Source organism: Mesoplodon densirostris, chromosome 5 (assembly GCF_025265405.1).
Source record: "Mesoplodon densirostris isolate mMesDen1 chromosome 5, mMesDen1 primary haplotype, whole genome shotgun sequence".
NCBI lineage: Eukaryota > Metazoa > Chordata > Mammalia > Artiodactyla > Ziphiidae > Mesoplodon > Mesoplodon densirostris.
Window position 1 is genome coordinate 77367374 of NC_082665.1, and position 21777 is coordinate 77389150.

Consider the following 21777-nt stretch of genomic DNA (forward strand, 5'->3'; position numbering starts at 1 on the left):
GAAGTATTTGATTTTAAAAATTAATCCGTGTTTTTTAAGTCATCAATAGAAGCACTTACATCCAGTTTAAAAGACAGAGGAGAGCCTTCTCAGAGCCTGAATACAGTGTGACTGCAATGCTCCGAGCATACACAAAGGGCAAAACAATCTCAGGATTTCAGGGCTGGAAGGAGCTTGAGAAATTCTTCTGCCCTACTTCTTCATTTTAAAATGAAAACACTGCCCATGATTAATTCTCTTGGCTGACATCTTAAGATGCAGTTCCCTCACACTCTTCATCTCCTTTGACTAAGATTCTGAGACATCCTTCCAGTGGACCTCAAAATTTTGCATGTATCAGACACATTCAAGTTGCTTGTTTAAAATGCATATTCCTGGGCTGTATCAACAGAGACTCTGATTCAGTAAATTAGGAGAGGACCAAGGAATCTGTATTATTTTTAATAAGTTTATTTATTTTTTTATTTTCTTTTTTGGTTGCGTTGGGTCTTCCTTACTGCGTGCAGACGTTCTCTGGTTTCCGCAAGCGGGGGCTACTCTTCCTTGAGGTGCATGGGCTTCTCATTGCAGTGGCTTCTCTTGTTGCAGAGCACAGGCTCTAGGCATGCGGGCTTCAGTAGTTGTGGCACGCTGGCTCAGTAGTTGTGGCTTGCGGGCTCTAGAGCACAGGCTCAGTAGTTTTGGCACCCGGGCTTAGTTGCTCCACAGCATGTGGGATCTTCCTGGACCAGGGCTCGAACCCATGTCCCCTGAATTGGCAGGCGGATTCTTTTTTTTTTTTTTTTTCTTTTTGCTGTATGCGAGCCTCTCACTGTTGTGGCCTCTCCCGTTGCGGAGCACAGGCTCCGGATGCGCAGGCCCAGCGGCCATGGCTCACGGGCCCAGCCGCTCCGCGGCATATGGGATCCTCCCAGACCGGGGCACGAACCCGTATCCCCTGCATCGGCAGGCGGACTCTTAACCACTGCGCCACCAGGGAGGCCCGGCAGGCGGATTCTTAACCACTGCGCCACCAGGGAAGCCCAGAATTTGTTTTTTTTTTTTTTTTTTTTTTTTTTTTTTGCGGTATGCGGGCCTCTCACTGTTGTGGCCTCCCCCGTTGCGGAGCACAGGCTCCGGACGCGCAGGCTCAGCGGCCATGGCTCACGGGCCCAGCCGCTCCGCGGCATATGGGATCCTCCCAGACCGGGGCACGAACCCGTATCCCCTGCATCGGCAGGCGGACTCTCAACCACTTGCGCCACCAGGGAGGCCCCAGAATTTGTATTTTTTAACAAGCATCGTAAGTGACTCTGGGACAGGCCATAGACTGCACTTTAAGAAAGTGCTGCTAGATAATAACACAAATGGGCCAAATACTTAATATCTCACCTATTAATGGAAACATTTTGTCCAATAGTTTGAAAAATTCCAAAGGCAAAAGATGTATTTGAGAAAGTCTGGGTTGAACAAAAATTATTTTATAATATATTTTTTAATTTGTAAATGGAGTTCATAAAAAGTGGGGAAAATATCAAACCATGTTATGCTCTTAAAAGCAAAATAAGAAGATCCAGTTTCTAAATAGTTACTAAAGAATGCCATGTAGTATCATGACATTTGTGTCTTGATTATATAACTGAGCACTCTTAGGTTTAGTTGCTAATTTTCTTTCAAATTCTTTTAGAGTAAGTTTTCTTCCTGCTGAGGTAAATTGTACATAAATAAGAATAAAGTGGTAGAATTTATTTTTTCTTAAGAAGTGAAATAATGCTTTCACCTATAAATCACTGGACTGTTTTTTTATTTTTTTTTTATTTTATTTTTTTAATTTTTTTTTCTTTTTGCGGTATGCGGGCCTCTCACTGTTGTGGCCTCTCCCGTTGCGGAGCACAGGCTCCGGACGCGCAGGCCCAGCGGCCATGGCTCACGGGCCCAGCCGCTCCGCGGCATATGGGATCCTCCCAGACCGGGGCACGAACCCGTATCCCCTGCATCGGCAGGCGGACTCTCAACCACTGCGCCACCAGGGAGGCCCTGGACTGTTTTTTTAAAATAAACTATTTGGAGTGGTTTATTCTGATTCTATTTTTGATCACACATTTATAGAAGGTCATATATGATAGCTAAAACCACACTCCAAATGCTAGAAGTTCTACTGGGCTTATGAATTGCTTGATATTAGTGCATTCATACATTTCTCTTAAATGAAACTAGTTTTGTTTTTCAATTTTTACATCAACAATTTTAAATAAAAATCAGTGGCCTTAGTTTTAAACTTTTTTGTGTGAAAAGCTTAAAATATTTCATAGTTTAAACAAAGAAAGTAAATGGAACAAGTCAAATGATTTTACTTATGGTACTTACAAAGATCATGAACAGATCAGTTTAGGTGTATAAAAACACAAGATACATATTATTTACCATCTTCTTTAGCTGAATAAAGTCTAGACCCATAGAACTGGCACAGTGAATTCAGGGAGACCTACATAGCCAGGCAGGAGCTGCCCAGGAAAACCAGAGGGCTCTGATGGGATGCACCTCTCTGAAGATAACTCTAGTTCCCTTAATCAGCAGCAATCCCAGCAATGCAGACCACTGAAGACAGCCCTGATGTGTTGACACCTGGAGCTCACACTGGGAAGGATAATGCTATAGACAATGTTCGTGTCCCCCAAAATGCATATGTTGAAATCCTAACCCCACAGTGTGATGGTATTAAGAGGTGAGGCCTTCTGGAGGTGAATAGATCATGAGGGTAGAGCCCTCATGAATAGGATTAGTGCCTTTATGAAAGAGACCCCAGAGAGTTCCCTCCCAGCTTCTGCCATGTGAGGACACAGCAAGAAGACGGCCATCTACAACCAGGAATTGGGTTCTCACTAGACACTGAATCTGCCAGAACCTTGATCTTAGACTTCCGAGCCTCCAGAACTGTGAGAAATAAATGTATGTTGTTTATAAGGCACACAGTCTACAGTATTTTGTTATAGCAGCCTGAACGGACTAAGACAGAAGGTCACTAATCAATGCCACAAAGATCAATATACCAAGAGTGTCTCTCATCCATGGCCTCAGACAGAGCTTCAGCAGTGGCTTTGAAGGACAACAAAGTGTTTGTCTCTAACAGTAGACCCAAGACATCCAGCATGAAATTGTAAGGACCCTCTGAGAACCAGTAAGCCTGGTGGTGCATGTCATTGCCAAATTCACTTGCAAGAGTCTACAGAGACTCACTAGAATTTCAACATTATAAAACTCAAGCCACTTACTTGGTTTATTTAAACAATTTGCATAAATGAGAAACATAAGAGGAGATTAAAAATGTTCTTTTTATGTTACAAACAGATCCTTAGAAAGTATTTGCTTGAATGTTGCTATTGGACCCATTAGTGTGTAAAATTTTCCATGTTTCCTCCTTCTGGCATGAATCCTCACACTAAAGGCTGCAAGCCAAAAACTCAGAGGTAAAAATTAGCTCACCTTCTAGAAAACAACCTGGGGGGAGAGTGAGGTCACACTGAAATAATGAGCTATTATAAAGACAGCTTCCGTTGTTCACAGTCTATTAGGAGGAAAGGTCTGATAGTCCCTTTTTTAACTTTATTTTAACTCATAAAGTTAACAAATTAACTTTATTATTTCAAATACCTATAAAAACCTAATAATATACTAGGTGTTGCTTACTCTATCTTAAAATTAGGATAGGGGTCAGAAAAATGAAATAACTTGTTCAAGGAAATGGACCAAGATTTGAACAGAAGTCAGTGTGATGCCAGAGTCCACACACTTTCTACTGTTTCAAACCCTATCTAGTCTACTATTGATAGAAAATACAATAATTAATTATATTATCATTACATTAAGACATATGTGTGTGTACAAATTGATATATATGTGTTTTTGTGTCTATGTTTATGTATGTATTATATAGAGAGGGATAAAGATACAGAACATAAGTGAGAATAAGCCAAGGGAAGGAGCATGTTTCCCATAAAACAGGATGATCTGGTGGACATGTGCACTGTGAGATGATTACCACAGTCAAGTTGATTGACACATCCAATATCTCACATGGTTCCTTTGTGTGTGTGTGTGCGTGTGTGTGCGCACGTGTGTGTTGAGAGCACTTGAGATCTACTCTCGTGACAAATTTGAAGTGTCTAAGTGCAGTATTGTTAACCACGGTCACCATGCTGTACATCAGATTCCCCAGAACCTGTTCATCTTGTAAACGAAAGTGTTAGCTTTATATTTTGCATAATTCACACAGATAGGCTTGAATAGTGTAAGTGTGTTAAAATCTATGTTTAGTTTAGTGCCACCATCTGAAACATGTTTGGTTAACATTGTTGATATGAACAATAAAACAATCCATCTCTATTGATTCATGTCCAGGTAGAAGTAGATAATTTCATGCTTGGGAAGGTAGGCACCAAGAACTATTTGGTTGAATCTATTAAATATATTTTTTTTCTTTTTTTTTTTTTTTCCGGAACGTGGGTCTCTCACTGTTGTGGCCTCTCCCGTTGTGGAGCACAGGCTCCGGATGCACAGGCTCAGCGGCCATGGCTCACGTGCCCAGCCGCTCCACGGCATGTAGGATCTTCCCAGACCGGGGCACGAACCCGTGTCCCCTGCATCGGCAGGCGGACTCTCAACCACTGCGCCACCAGAGAAGCCCTGACTCTATTAAATATTAAGGGAGGAATAGGAGCAATCCAAGTAAAAGAAAAACAGGAGCAGCTTTCCCTATACCCCTGTGATCCTGGTCCTGGTCCTGGATGAAATCCAACATTCCAGCCATGTGATTGCCAGAAAATCACCTCTCTGGGGTCCCGTTTCCTCATCTACAAAATATAGTTTATAGATAAGAATCCACTTCTCCTTCAAAAAGGATAGAGGCATGTTTAGAGGACACAGGAGCCAATCTGAAGGAGCCCCACTAGCCGAAGCTGGACCAATTTGAGAAAGAAAATTAATAATGACAGCATTGGGCTATAACCCATAGAAAAAAATAAATATCCATGAGTCCATACTGATATAAATAATTGAATAAAGACATCAATGGAGGAGAAGGAATAGTGGAATAGCTCTTTCTAACAGGAGAACCCTAATTAGTAAATGTAGAAAGAATGAGGGAAATACATAATCACCATTAGGCAAATATCACAGTAAAAACTGCTCCAGGCAACTACCACTGGAAAAATGCTAAAATCAGGGCATGAAAGTTTGAGGAAAGACAGGATAGAAGGTTGCTCAGGGAGCCCGGAGAACAAGGCAGGTAATTTTCATGAATAACAGCACCCAGCTGGTGGCCTGAGCAGAAAACCACGCCCACCAGCAGAGCCAGCCAGACTCCCATGTTCTCAGCTGAGCCTCATCTTTGCTCAGTGCTCCATAAACACTGACATGGTTTTCTTCTATGACTATATTTTTCTGTTTCCACACTGGCCATTCTCCCTTTTTTTGCAGTTCTCAGCCCTGGCTGCCCATTAGAATCACCTGGAGAGCTTTCAAAAATCCTGATGCCTGGGTCATTCCCCAGACCAATTAAATCAGACTTTCTGAAGGAGGGCCTCAGCCCTCATTAGTTTTGAAAGCTTTTCGGGTGATTCCAGTGTGCAGCCAAGGTTAAGCACTACAACTATATTGATATAATTTTTTTTTTTTTTTTTTTTTTTGCGGTACGCGGGCCTCTCACTGTTGTGGCCTCTCCCGTTGCGGAGCACAGGCTCCGGATGCACAGGCTCAGCGGCCATGGCTCACGGGCCCAGCCGCTCCGCGGCATGTGGGATCTTCCCAGACCGGGGCACGAACCCGTGTCCCCTGCATCGGCAGGCGGACTCTCAACCACTGCGCCACCAGGGAAGCCCTATATTGATATAATTTTTATTTAGCTATGTTAATATCACAGTGCAGGAAACAGACAAGTCCAACCTTCCCTGCTTTCTGACAAAGTGCTTTCAACATATATGACAGATAGAAGGATCCAAAATTTTACCATCAGCATTTGACAGAAATAAGGTGAGAGGCAGCTGGAAGCAAGTGGTAAAGAATTCATCAAAACAAAAGAAATTTCCTGAGTACTAACATTTTTGTGGCTCATTACATGGGTTCATGATGCGATACAAAAATGAATCAGAAAAAGATCAATCCCACACGCTGAGAGTCTGATCTGAGATGGATGATACTATGTATAATGTGCTGTGTGTCACCAAGTTGAAATGTGATGAGAGTCGGGGATCGGGTGAGGAGTGATTTCCAGCCAGGAGATTATAGGAATCTTTGTAGAGTGGGTGACTTTTCAGCGGGCCTGGGAGGATGGGTGGGAACTGAAAACATGGAGCCAGAAGGAAGGACATTCTGAAAGGGCACAGATGAAGAGGTGGGAAACTGTGGAGGAGGGACAGGGGACAGCAAGTTGCCCCATTTCCCTGGCTGGAGGAGAATGGAAGGTACCAATACCTGAAACATTCTGTCACTTTGGTAGTTTGGGTACTATTCCCCATCAGAGATTTGGTTAGATCTTGACAAGAAGTTGTGAGAATTGGGTAATTTGCTTTTTACACTCATAATCTGATGTGATGTGTCCAAAGGGTTGGGTGGTGGACATAGAGGCCTCGTGAATGTATTTATATGTGTGTATTTCAATCTTGCAAGGCCCCAAATTAAATTACAGAAGAAACTTGGGGATTAAAAAAACCAGCTATTTCAATGGTGATAACATTTTTCTGTGAGGTGCAAGTCTGGCCATCTGCCATTTCCAGTATTATTACTTTACCTCAATAAGAAGAGGATAATGCCAGGTTTGTGTGAGTTAAGCTCATGAAGATGAGAAATATCTCGGTTAGCAAGGAGAACTAGCGACCCACACATGTCATTCCTCAGGGAAGCGCGTCCTGCCTGACAGCTCAGCAGGTGGAACAGGGAAGCCCAGCAGCTGCTCCCCGGCCAGCAGCCGTCACCATGGCAACGCCCCGGGGTGGGAGGAGCAGCTCAGCCCTTGGAAACCGCCAGCATTTAAAAAGTAATGCAGCATAGCACAGGGAGATCAGCCAGGTGCTTTGTGACTGCCTGGAGGCGTGGGATAGGGAGGGTGGGAGGGAGGGAGACGCAAGAGGGAAGGGATATGGGAACAGATGTATATGTATAGCTGATTCACTTTGTTGTAAAGCAGAAACTAATACACCATTGTGAAGCAATTATACTCCAATAAAGTTGTAAAAAAAAAAAAAAAAAAAAGTAATGCAGATGATCCTGGATTGGATCCTGCACGAGAAAAAGACATTCTTATAGAAACGTCCTTTCTAAAGACATAACTGGGACAAATGGGCTCAATTTGAGTGTGAATTGTGGATTAGATATGTGGTTCTCAAACTGCAGTGTGCTTCAGCCTCACCTGGTAGGCTTGTAAAAACACAGCCAGATCCCACCACCAGAATTTCTAATTCACTGTGGCTGTGGTGGAAGCTAACAATCTGTATCTCTAAGTAAAGATCCCAAATGATGCTGATGCTGCTGGTCTGGGATCACACACTGAGAACCACTGGATTACATACCAGCATTGCATCGATGTTAATTTCCTGATTTTGATCTTCATACTGTAGTTATGTTAAGAAAATGTCCTTGGCCTTAGAAAACACTCACAGGAGGATTTAGGACAAAGGGGCATCATGTCTGTGACTTACTCTCAAGTGGTTCAGGAAAAAATAGGTAGATAGATGATAGATAAAAATAATAAATAGAATAATAAAGCAAATGTGAAAAAATAACAATTGGTAAATCTGGGCAACGTGTATATGGGAGTTCACTGTGTTCTGTAACTTTTCTAGTAGATTAAAATTACATGAAAATTAATAATTAAAAATTAATATAAGGAGAGAAGTTATAGCTTATCATCTAGCTCTGTTCAATATGGAAGCCACCAGCTACACATGGTTATTTACATTTAAAGTAATTAAAATTAAATAAAGTTTAACATCCAGCTCCTCAACCATACTAGCCATATTTCATCAGGTGCTAAAGGGTCGTATGTGACTAGCAGCTACCATATTGGACAGCACAAATATAGAGTATTACCATCATCACACAAAGTTCCACTGGACAGTCCTCACTACAGTGAAAAATATTTTAAGATCGTGAGAGTCTCTTTGGAAAATCCAGTGTGCCGAGAGCAGCAGCAGAGGTAGCAGTAATAGGCATAAGCAATAGGAGTCAGTTGCTTCCCACATAAGAGTTTATTAACTGAATGGGGCAAAAAGAAGAAAATGATTAAGTTATAGCTGTAGGATCATAGTGTAGTTATATTTGTAAATCCCTGGGTTTTGCACAGATCAGTGACATATTTGCCAGAGCAGCTGTTCTTACCCATGCTCTGCGCACCTCATCATTTTACTGATTTTCTTAAAAATCTGTTGGATGAAGGAGAAGTAAACACCCAAATGTCCTGGTTCTTTTTCTGTTTTTCCCCCGCTTCTCCTTCAAGCAGAGGAGGGGCAAGACTGGATGGGGAAACTCCCACCAAGGCTGTGCCAGGGATACTGTCCTGAAGGGGAACAGCCAAGACCTGGATGATATCAAATTTTCAGATATTCTAACTTTGCTACTGGTTTCATTTTGGATGACACATCAGCTACCATGTAAAGCACAGCGAGGCTGGTTTTTGTTGCTATCTTTACTCCTTCTGATTTGTTTCTCCTCCTTCCTCTTCTTTTCCGCACCTCAGACACCCAGCACCCTCTGACCCAAACAGCGTCATTTCTCTTGGGCCCCAGCAACACCCAGGTGATGAACTGAATACATTCTAAAGTATGAATAGAACCAGATTCTCCCAAGGTACATTTGGCTAACACTAGCTCTCAGAATGTTCTGGGAGATACTGTCTGAGCAAGGGCATGTTTGGGTATTCTCTTTCTGACCCAAGCCCTGTAACTCCCCTCTCCCTATCCTCTCAGGAGTGACCGCCCAGACCCACATATGCTGCACCTTGTCAGCCCCAAGTCCCCTCCACCCGGCACCTTTCTCAGAAGCTTCATGTTCACTTGGGCTCAGTAAAATGCACAGCTATTATCACTTGGGGAGAACATGGAATGGCAGGGAAAACTGCAAATACCTGAAGCCATAAATCACAAATCATTTAATATGAAGGATTTTCATGGGGAAAATGAGCCATATTCCCATTTCCAAGTTTCCATTGGGGAAAATGAACCAGAGTTAGAACCCAGGACTCAGGAGGTGTCCCTCTGCTCTGTCCAGGCCTCTGTTACAGCATTTAAATGTCCATCTAATAATCGAATCATTGTCGGAGGCTTGAAGAATGCACCCACACACACACACATACCAAAAATAAACATGCTGGATTGTTTTTCTGCAGCAATTCCTCCTTAAAATACATTCACTCTAAGTTTTCCAAGAAAGAGAAACCCTTCATCAGAAACAAGTTTGTCAATTACATAGAGATGATCACTCTTAGCAGCAAGACACAACATCACAGGTATTTATAGTTCACCTTGTGGTTGGCTAATTAAACTGCTGAGATGTCTCTTTACAGACAGCTTTTTACTATGAAATATATATATATATATATTTTAAATTTATTTATTTTATTTATCTTTGGCTGCATTGGGTCTTCGTTGCTGCGCGTGGGCTTTCTCTAGTTGTGGCGAGTGGGGGCTACTCTTGGTTGCAGTGTGTAGGCTTCTCATTGTGGTGGCTTCTCTTGTTGTGGAGCACAGGCTCTAGGCACACAGGCTTCAGTAGTTGTGGCACGTGGGCTCAGTGGTTGTGGCGCACGGGCTTAGTTGCTCCGGGGCATGTGGGATCTTCCCAGACCAGGGCTTGAATCCATGTCCTCTGCATTGGCAGGCCCGCTGTGCCACCAGGGAAGCCCTGTGAAATATATTTTTATTAAGATTTCAAAAAGAGAAGGAGAGTCTCACCTCACAGTACTCTGTGATAATTCAGAAATTATCTTGCTCCACAAAGTTCGCATGGAACTTGATAATGGCTGGATGGTCCAGCTTGGAAAGGAGCTGGGTCTCCAAAGTGGCCTGCACAGTCTCATTTGGATTGAGTTCTCTAGTAGAGATTTCCTTCAGGACCTTTCTGCAGCCAAAAAAAAAAAAAAAAAAATTTAATACATTTAGAACTAAAAAATATGTTTAATAGACGTGAACAGTGGTGCAGGACCATCTAATTAATGCCCAGGCTGTGACCTACTCAGAGGCGTGTTATCACCGGTGACTCCTGGGCACCCTGGGTCTGCCTCTGTCCTGGCAGTGCCCTCCACACCTGTGGCCCTAGTTTGGTCATACGGGGCAGAGACAGGGCTAATCTTGAGTGGCGTGGCTGAAGCGGCTCTTCCTCAGCCTCTAGGTGTCTCTGTTTCTGTCTTTTTCTGTCTGTTTGTGTGTTTTCTCTCTCTACTTATCTGTTTTCCTGTTTCTGTCTGCTTTTCTATTTCTCTCACTATTCCTATCTTGGTATCTCTCTGTCTCTCTCTCTGTCTCTCTGTCTCTCTCTCTGTCTCTCTCTCTCTCTCTCTCTCTCTCTCTCTCTCTCTATATATATATATATATATATATATATATGTATGTATGTGTGTGAATATAATATAATTTAAAAATCTGTCACTCTGTCTCTCTGCATCTGTCTTATTCTCTTTTTGACTCTCTTTTCCTCTCTGACTCTCTCTCTGCCTCTGCATGTGTGTATAAATACACATGCTTCTCTCTGTCTCTCAGCTCTAAAATTTTCCAAATCTATCAACTTAATATCAGCAGAATCAATATCTACTTATTTTCTTTTTAAAACTATCCTTGGCATATCATACTTTATTGCTACCAGTATTTAGGAGAAGAAAAAAATCTAAAAACATTGACAGAGGTATTCAAGCATGTATAAATGGAACAAGAGCTCATTACATCTCCAAATTATTAATTTAAAAATTGTGATAACTAATGAGGAGTGGACCAAAACATTATCTCTTCCCATCTACGGAAAGAAACAGACTGATGACCAAACCAATTACAGTGCCACGGTGTAAACAGATTGCCAGGAAAAGCACTTTAGAGCACCAATTATGTATGCCGACAGATTCCACTGATTATAAGTGAGCCTTAGCTGTTCATTAAGTTCTGCAGGACCTGTACTAGAAGACATTTTGCAGTAACGTTATTTAAGATTAACTACTTATGCATATAAATGAAAATGTATTTATAGTAGAAGCTCTCTTAATTAAAGGCCCTTTAACCAAATCCTAGATTAACCAGAGCTCTGCAGTCCTTTCTAACAGATGCCAATGGCCACCTTTGTGTTGGGGACGCGGTGGCCAGCAGGTGCTCTCTGGGCCACCTTCAAGTTGAGGTGTTTACCCAAGTCATAGCATCTATTTCCAAACCTGTTTATGCCACTCGTGCCCAGTATTGTAAATCTGTGACTTAAATATGACAAACAGTTGTAGGGTGAGTGAGTGTTGTCTCTGCTAGAAAAACTAAGTCAAACGCTTACCACAAAGCTTAATAATGACAAGTTGCAAAAAAAAAAATGCTGTTAAAGAAGTAATTGATAAGACAGTTCTAAAACGTTGGTTTAAAAATGTAAAAATCTAGCATTCTGAACTGAGATTGCTAAATTCTCATTCTACTTTAAAGAAGGTAAACTTGGAAAACTTAATCAACTTAACATGGGTAAGTTTATGCAAGAAAAGATGAAGCGACCTCTCATCAGAGGACATCAGATGTTGGCTGCACAACAAAAATGAGAGAAAATGTACAACGATATGTTTTAAGTGGCTATAAACGTTTTAGTTATGTCATTTCATTTTAAAATTGTTCCCTTATGTAACCAAGGACCAGCCCCAATAACACTGGACAGGGATCATCACAATTGTTTTGTTAGGTCTTGAACGCCCCACCAGGCCCCTACTTGATAATGGAGTGGATTCTGGAGAAATTCTTGCTTGGTAACGTGTTCTACAGAGAGACTGTTCTAGCAAGAATTTGGTTAAAAATGACCTCATGTTATTAAGAGTGGCGTCTCAAACTGTTTGGTATAATAAAGGAGCTTGAAATGACAGATGCGGTTGTTTTCCTGTAACTTCTAAAAATGATAAAGCTGTAAGCCAAATGACATATTCATGGTACTTTTCCAGTACTTACTGTGCCCCAGCCAACGTGCAGTTGTAAAAGTCACAGTGGTTAATTTATACAGCACGGGGATATAAAGCCTCACTCAAACTTGCAATATTCTCTTGCTGTGAAGGAACAAATGCTATCAAAAGCTTTAAGATACTTATTTTTTCTTACAAACATCAACTATTGTGCAACAGGGCATGAGATTTTACATATAGTTACCTGAGCCCCGTCTGGCAGCCTGATGATAAGGCATAAAATCTCATTTGCTCACAGCTTAGCAGATGAAGGTAGGGCTATCAAGACAGGTGATATCTAATATAATCACCTCTGGCAGACGCGGAGATATTCCACCTTCCTTACCTAAAACTGATAGAGGAAACTCTCATGGCGTGTCACATAATGTGAGAGCCTTATCAGACGAGCAGAGCACAGAAACTGACCAAGTCAAGGAAGCTTGCCCCTGGCTCAGTGACACTCAGCCTGTCACCCTCTCCTAAGTAACAGGAAAGATATTTACTTTATCAGAACTTCAGCTGTTCAGGAGAAACTTTTTAGCAGCTGCAAAAACAGGCACTCACTCATTTTTCAAACTTTCTGTTGTCTTTCCCAAGTGACATGTTTCTTTCTAGAATCAGTAGTGAACTGACAAACTTTGGAGAGTGACTGGAAATTTGGGATAACTATAGCTAATTTCATTCCCTTCAAATTGGTCCACCTTCCACACAAATGGGGGAGATGATATCTTTGAGAAGTTCAGGGTTATTTTCCCCAAATTTCCCTGTAGTCTTTCACATATTTCAAATTGAACAAGCAGCATAGGCTGCCTCAGGAAAAAGATGACATCACAAACTACAGAGAATTTGAGTCAAATCCCTGGCTTTTGATTTTCCAAAGGAGAGACCAAGGCCAAAGAGAAAAGATCTGAAGGAGCACCTGACCAGGGGCATGAGTGTCCTCCCTGCCCGACGTGAGAGAGACCCTCGGGACCAGCTGCAGGGGAGGCAAGAACATTAGGCACTGCTGAGCCCTGGGAAATAGTTCATGTCCCCCAGGCTGTGTCCTGGGGGACAGAACTCCCAGATGGGGAGAAGAGCCCCAGAGCAGAAGCCCTGTTATATTTCCAAAACAGGAACCTCACATTTCCTTGTGTCCAGCAAGGGGTAGGAGTGAAAGAAAGGTCTTCAAGGGGCAAGTAAACCAAGGGGTCTAAGAGTTCTGGAATCTCAGTGAGGACTGCTGTGTGTGTAGTGGTGTAGTGGGCTCTGAGAATTCGTCATCCCTGCCCTTGGGTCTCCTGAGGAAGACAGATAGTAAGCAGATCAGTGTGCATAAATGTGTGTATGTGACTACGTTTGTATTTTCTAAAACTTCAAATCGAGCTGGGTGCTACAAAGCTAGTGTAATTGATGTCTGAGGCCCTCCTGATTTAAGCTGCCGTGACTCTCTAATTTGATCAGCAGCTACTGCACCCACTGAGGGCAAATCCACAGGAAACAGATTTTAACTGCAGCTTAAATAAGACAGTAATACTTTTTGCTTTGTAAAAACTTCAGTATTCACCTGTTTAACAGATTATTAAGTCTGCTCAGGACTTTCAAGGTAAGAGTTTTCATCCATCTAGCAAGGCTGCAATTATTTTAACTAATCCTTTCTTAAATGGTCAGCTCTCATTTTTTCTAATTTACAAGGAAATATAGTTTTATTACAGAAAAATTTGAAAACAAAACATAGTCCACAATCCACTACAGAGATCATCAGCAGTAACAATTTTGTGTACTTCCTTCACATCTTTTTGCTACACATTTTTTTAACACTAGAGGCCAGTTTAGACGATTTGCCTGCTATTTTCATGAGACAGTATCAGCAGAAATCTGTCATTTGTGGCTGCCCAGTGTCTTTCGACAGCCTCCCTGCACTGTAGTAGACCCCTGGGCTGTGGGTCCTGCCTTCCCTAGATAAAATCAAACAGACAGACAATTCCTCATCTCCCACCTGCCTTGAGTTGGGGTGCCAGTGTGGGACCTGGGTTCTGCCAGTCAGCTGGACCAAGCCGGGACCTTGCCTTGGGTGTGAGCTGTGTGGAGGGACAGGGCAGGCACAGGACCTCCCTTCGCTAATACAGGTGTCCTAAGAAAGAGCGTGGGCCTGGGGGCAGTGGCAGTGGGCCAATTCCAGGCTGACATTCCTGGAAATCTAGCCTCCCTGCCCCGCAGCCTCCCGCCGCTGTGAGAGCCACCTGTGTGCAGAATAAATCCCCTTCTGCCTCAACCGTGCAGAGGGTGGTTACTCACATCTGCGTCTAGAGCCCTGACACACGCGATTATGCTTCACAGAGCACTGCGAGGTGTTCCCATGAAGCACTCACTTTGGGATAATGAAAACTGAACCTCCAAAAATTTGACTCATTTAGGTTAATTTTTATTCATTTATTTGAGTCTTAAAACTTAGGATCTTCTGAGGGATTTAGGGCCTTTTATGGGTAGAAGTATCATGAGAGTGGAAAAACATCCTTTTAAAAGTTACTTAATCCCCTTTAATATGATATATAACTTTAAAACGTAAAGGGACATGAAAAAATGGCAGTGATATTTGTTCCAAAAAGTGGCACATTAATAAAAGATGGGAAAGCCGGGAACTAAAGGTACCTAAAGGAGTAGCTGAAAAAACATTGTAGGTGTTAGTGGAGGGTATACTACAGATGGAATTTTATTTTCTTTCAGTTGTTTTTCCTTCTTTCAGCAAATCAGAAACATTTTTAATGTCTGTGGCCAGAGAAAAGGATAATATTATTTTATGGATCATCATCATATGCCATAATCTATGAGCTGCCTTTGTTTTTAACAATTAAATCCCTGATTCCAGCTTGTTTCAGGGTAAAAACTCTGATTCATCTGATCTTTTCCTCTCCACCCCTGATCACAGGCATGTTGCAGTTTTTGGACACAGACGGAGCTCAGATGACATCACCATACAGTGCAGGGACAGCAAGCCTCAGGTGCCCATGGCAGACACCAGCAACTAAGGAGCAAAATCCTTCTGCTGAGCCTGACTTCAGACTCCACACAAGGTGCCAGGCAGCCACTGCCAAATACCTTCACATCGAAAGTTCTACATTTCTGTTATTTCACCATCTACTGACTGCCTTGGGTATGCCAAACACAGTATCATGTTCTGGGGATAGAAAGATGAAAAAGATAAAACTTCTGCCCTCCAAGAAAGCTCAGTCTCATGGGGAAGGCCAACAAGTAAAAAAATAGTTGAACAACTTCACGATAAATGCAATAATAGAGCTGGGGATGGGGTGAGGACCCCTAGCTCTCCTTTGAGAAGAGAAAAAACGTAAAATCTATAGACTAGAGCCCCAGGACATTCACTTTTGCACACGGAAACTACTTTGTAGTAAGCTGAATTGCCTTCTCCCCAGGTGGATTCCAAGTAGCAAAAGGAATGAATTTATCATTCTTTACAATTTGCCCTGTATAAACTAATAGCCAGTAGAGGGACAGCTATATTTGCATTACCTGAAGAGGCTACGAAAGTTAATAAGCAGGTGACTTTTCAAAAAAAGAAAACTGCTTGAGAATTTCAATATCTATATATCCTTCTTTAGAGTCACTCATGCACAGACACACACACAACCACAGTATACATTACAGAACGACGAATGAAAATGTTACAGGGAGGGGTGTTTCTTAAAATATCTAAAAACCTGGCAGGTTCACAAAACACTCCTTCCTTCCTTCCACCCCCTGCATCCCCCCCTGCTCCCCGCCATTTATCTATCCCAATTTTTAATCAGAAAAAAGCATTTGAGCTATATATAACTATATTTTAAAAGATAATGTATTGAGCCATGCTCTGCTCTAGAGGACTCCCTCAGTTTGGGGTCCCCAGGAAGCAAACGCTGAGACAGGATTTGAGGCAGGTGATCAATTTGAGCAGTAAGAAGAGGGGTAGGAAAGTGAGGTGAAGGGAGGGGAGCCATTCAAGGGCCTGTTATCAAGCCAGTTACCACTGTGGGCAACTGGGGCTTAACTGTGGAGGAACCCTAGGGGCAGGCATAGAACACACCTCTGGGCTCCTCTGCCCGAGGGGCGGGGACTGACTCCCTCATCCACTGACTCAGGCTGCTCCTGGGAGTATCAACTTCCCCACTCTCTGCCCCACTGGAGCACAGAGGCCCTGGCAGCCAGGGAGGCCTCAGGCAGAGCTGCCCCTGCCACAGGTGGAGGCTGGGTCCACGAACAGGAAATGCTAATTGGCCAGGGGACATGGGTGGGGTCCCAACACCATCTGCCACAGGGATGAAAATAAAGGCAATTTTTCTCCACTTTAAATTCTGCTCTATTTTACCTTTACTCCTAAAGATAGCTAGGATATAGTGATTCTGAGACACAGTGTCTGTAACACTGAATAATGAAACTGCAAATCAGTTATAACCTACAGATAAATTCCATCTCCTATGCTTCTGGAGACTTCATTTACAAACACATTAGCAGCATATGGGAGTATTATGTACAGATAATAAGCAAAAATAACTAATAATACAGATAAAAAATGAAGAACAAATAACAGAAGTATTTCAGACATTTTTGTTTGGCAAATATGTTATTCCTGGCTCCTGTTTAGATTATATTTTCATTTGTGGTAACAAGTTCCATGCAGTGTTTCAATGCTGGTACCATAACAAATTAGGCAGGTTGCCTTTTATTTTTAAGGAACAGAAAAGAGTAAACAGAAATTTCAGGAGCAGGAGTTTTGAAGATAAATATTGCCTGAATAAAAAGTTTCTAATAATCATGTAAATTCAATGACTCTTCCCATCTGTATAAACTTAAAAAACAGAAATGGCTTGAACACACGTCTCAAGGCTGGAAATGGTGCTGGCGCTCAGTGGAGGTTCTCTGCAGGGAATCTCTGGTGTCAGTGCAAGAACAGAACTGGCTTCAGGACAGACCCCAACCAGCCCTTTCCCAGGGGGGCTCCCTGGAGGTGACAGAGAAGACACAAAGTGTCTAACTGCTCTGCTGTGCAAAGCTCTCCTCCCAGGGCTTGACAGACTCCACAGCCGAGCCCAGGAATCCATGAGTGAGTGTGAATTGGTCGGGTTGGGGTGGGGGGTAACAGAGGGCAGCCTGGGTATCTGTGCCCTCACGGCCAGGCAGCCATCTCCTCCCTGTGTCTAAGTCACAGCCTCTACCAAAGCTGCTGGGACTGTCTCCTGAGAGCTCACTGAGAACAAACTGCCCTTTCCTCTCCTTTCAGCCAAAAAAATGAGTGGGTTCCATTCACGGTGAGCAGCTTCCTGGAGCTCCTTTCCACAGCCTTGGAAAGTTCTCTTTACCACCAGGATGTAACGCAGCCAACTCCAGTTCCCCTGAGAACCAGTGAGGGCTCTTCCCCCACCCTCCTTCTCCCACACACCTCCAGACAAGTGGTCAGGCAGTTCTGTCTTTCTTATTTATACAGACGAGCACAGTCATTAAATATTGTGGCTTAATTATTTTAAGAGAGGGTGGCTGTCTCCCCCTCTCCCCAGACCCTGGGGTGAATCATAACTGATCTAAGCCCACCATGTAATCCTAGTCCCCTTGCCAGTGATCAGTCTAGACATGTGGTGTAATTCTGGCCTGGGAGATGTGGGGAGGGCTCATGATGGTTTTCTAGGAAAGATGCTCCTCACTGATAAAAAAGGGAAGCATAGGAGGAGAGTCCCCTTCCTCCGTCTCTGCAACGCTATTACTCGCCTGTGACTCCTTTGACCTCGGCAGCCAGCTGGCGTCCTGAAGGAACTGTCCTGAGACGACAGGCTGAGTGATGGGAAGGCACCAAGGCCCCTGACGACTTCATCACGGGGATCTGCTCTCCCTCTGGACTTTTTGTTAGGGAGATGAGTCTTTCTTATTGTTTAAGCCAGCTTGGTGGCCAAAGATATCCTGATACCAACACTTTGCTACAAGAAGAAAGAGGAGGCTTTTAAAGAAGAGATTAGAAGCAGAGGTGGAGGATGTGGTGAACACTCCACACATTTGTATGTGCTTCAGGCTGTGAAAACCCAAAGGAAGGGAGTTAGGTTTAGCTGTGCAGTACATAAAGATTAGAACAGAGATAAGCCCCTTGAGAACAGGGGCTATGTCTTATTTCCTTAAAAAGTGCTAAGTCTCCTATTTTAAACTGGAAAAGATAACTTGGTTCTTTTCTACTTGGACATTAATACGAATCTTCAAAAAATTATGACAAAGTAAACTACAATGAACTATACAAAAATGGATGTATAGTGAGAAAAAAACTATTTGAATAAAGGACTAGAAATTATTTGTTGTTAGTGAATCTGGAAAATAAGATAACATGGGATTTCTTTAAATAATTTGAAAACCATTTTATTCGTTGATTCAAAATTCTCATGTGTCAAAAATTTTAGCAGTTATCAAAAAGTATCAGGATTCAGAAAGATTAAAATTCCACCGCTGTTCCCTTCCTTCCCTTGGGCAGAGATATTGGAGTTGTGATAGCAAACAGGAGGTTTCTAAAATGAGGGACAACGAGGAAAAGAGGGAAGTAAAGGGCACAGTTAATACAGCAATCAAAAATAAGACAAAATATACAAATAAAAAAATACTTCCCACCCCTTCTCCCTCCTCCAGTCAGTAACGCTTCTTGTCTGTACACTTGATACCAGCCCCCGTATGCCAGCTGTTGTACTGTACTACTGTACTTTTCAAGGTACTGTACTGTAAGATTAAAACTGTTTTCTTTAAAAAAAATATATTGAGATGAAAATGACCAAGAAAAAAAGAATTTCTAAAAGATTTGGTCTCTCTCCTCTCCTGCCCCCCCAATTAAGAAAACATACTTTAATAAATAATAATAAATATACATTTTTCTGTAATTCTCTGGAGATAGAAAAAAATGTTAGTATAAGGAATTACTTTGTTTTACATAGTCTGAAGCTTCAAACTTAAGAAATTAAGGATGAGGTCATTAGGTATTAGAGGCACAAGGTTGATCATTATAATTTTTAGAAGGTAAAACAAAGTTCCAAGAACTGGAGGTGATGTTTATTCGCATGGCAGCCTTGTGAGAAGCCTCCATCCAAGAGAAGTCTCTCTTGACCCCTCAGGGGTAGGATAGGGGCCCCTCCTCCAGGCTCCCATTGCCCCCTGTGATGTCTACTCACATAGGAGGTCCCGTACTGGCCTGCAGGCACCCAGAGCCAGCTCAGTCCATTCACTGTGGGATTCCCAGCACCTGGCAGTATGTCTGAATGAAACCAAGCTTACACACTCATTACCATTCAAAATTCAGCTCCTTCACTACCTTCACCATAAGAACTCTGACAACTGTGTCTTTCCATATGTATTTCTTGGTCTCCATCCCCAGACTGAGAGCAATTACATTTTGTTCCTTTCTGTATCCTCGGTGTCTAGCACAAGTCTTAGCACACAGTGGATGCACCATCAACGTTTATTGACTATTACATGATCAAAATTAACACCCCACCAAGCACTGTGATTACAGGTGGTGAGAGACACAACCCCTATGTGTGATTCTTCCCCTTATGGAAGCACATCAGCCTACATGCTGGGCATCCATCAGAAAATGAAAGTTTATAAAAACTGCTTCCAACATCCTTGCTGGAATGGCCCTTATCCGGAAGTGACTTATCCATGGGAGCTGACAGTAACACTTGCATAGACAGAGAAAAATGGCAAAAAGATATTTCATCCTGGAAAATGGTTCTGCTCAGAGGTTTCCTAACATCTCAGAGATGATAACTCCCACTGGATGACCTGGCCCATGAGAAGCACAAAGCTGCCCAGTTTCTAATCCTGTCCCCTCGCTCAACCTCTTCCCCAATCTTGGGATGGATTTTATGTACTTATAGAATTTTAAAGCTAGACAAGACCCTCAAGAGTAGATCCATCAAAGCAGCCCAACCTATTAAGGTCCTCAGGATTGAGTAATTTTTTTTGGCTGTCATTTTAAAAAAAATTTTATTGGAGTACAGCTGATTTACAATGTTGTGTTAGTTTCAGTTGTACAGTAAAGTGAATCAGTTATACATATACATCTATACACTCTTTTCTACATTCTTTTCCCATATAGGTCATTACAGAGTATTGAGCAGAGTTCCCTGTGCTAGACAGTAGGTCCTTATTAGCTACCTAATTTATATATAGTAGTGTGTACATGTGAATCTCAATCTCCCAATTTATCCCTCCCCCACTTACCCCCTGTAACCATAAGTTTGTATTCTACATCTGTAACTCTATTTCTGTTTTGTAGATAAATTCATTTGTACCATTTTTTTTAGATTCCACATATAAGCAATATCTATGGTATTTGTCTTTCTCTGACTTACTTCACTCAGTATGACAATCTCTAGGTCCATCCATGTTGCTGCAAATGGCATTATTTCATTCTCTTTTATGGCTGAGTAATATTTCACTGTATATATGTACCACATCTTCTTATCCACTCCTCTGTCGATGGACATTTGGATTGCTTCCATGTCTTGGCTATTGTAAATACTGCCGCAATGAACACTGGGGTGCGTGTTTCGAATTATGGTTTTCTCCAGACATGTGCCCAGGAGTGGGATTGCCAGATCTATCGTAGTTCTATATTTAGTTTTTTAAGGAACCTCCATACTGTTCTCCATAATGATTGAACCAATTTACATTCTCACCAACAGTGTAGGAGGGTTCCCTTTTCTCCACACCCTTTCCAGAATTTATTGTTTGTAGATTTCTTTTGATGATGGCCATTCTGACCGGTGTGAGGTGACACCTCATTGTAGTTTTGATTTGCATTTCTCTAATAATTAGTGATGTTGAGCATCTTTTCATGTGCTTTCTGGCCATCTGTATGTCTTCTTTGGTGAAATGTCTATTTAGATCTTCCATCCAATTTTTGATTGGGTTGTTTGTTTTTTTGATATTGAGATAGCTGCATGAGCTGTTTGAATATTTTTGAGATTAATCCCGAGTCGGTCGCTTTGTTTGCAAATATTTCCTCTCATTCTGTGGGGTGTCTTTTCACTTTGTTTATGGTTTCCTTTGCTGTTCAAAAGCTTTTAAGTTTAATTAGGCCCCATTTGTTTATTTTTGTTTTTATTTTCATTACCCTAGGAGGTGGATCAAAAAATATATTGCTGGGCTTCCCTGGTGGCGCAGTGGTTGAGAGTCCACCTGCCGATGGAGGGGACACGGGTTCGTGCCCCGGTCCAGGAAGATCCCACATGCCGCGGAGCGGCTGGGCCCGTGATGGCCGCTGAGCCTGCGCGTCCAGAGCCACAACAGTGAGAGGCCCGCCTACCGCAAAAAAAAAATATATATATATATTGCTGCGATTTATGTCAGGGAGTGTCCTGCCTATGTTTTCTTCTAAGAGTTTTATAGTGTCCAGGACTGACTAATGTATCCAAGGTCATAGAGAAGTTACAGCAGAGCCGCCATTCACCTCTTGAAGGAGGAAACAGACCACAACTCCAAAGAACAGAATTCCGTCTCAAAGTTTAACATTTGCCCCTCTTTCATTTGTGTATAGGATCTGCAGTGTCTAGCAGCTAAGACAGCCCAAAACTTTCTCATTTTTCAAACCATTTTTCAAAGAACAAAAACACCCGTCACCTGCTCTACTCATCCCCTCCTTAGCATCA

At 42.4% G+C, this 21777-nt stretch overlaps 1 protein-coding gene across 1 annotated transcript in view; it reads right to left on the reverse strand.

Annotated features, from left to right (window-relative positions):
• The window catches only part of NEK11 (NIMA related kinase 11), a 283846-nt gene that overhangs the window by 231181 nt on the left and 30888 nt on the right, over window positions 1–21777 (reverse strand). The window contains 1 exon segment of the mRNA XM_060099965.1: window positions 9921–10086. Coding sequence (XP_059955948.1) covers window positions 9921–10086 — 166 coding nt within the window.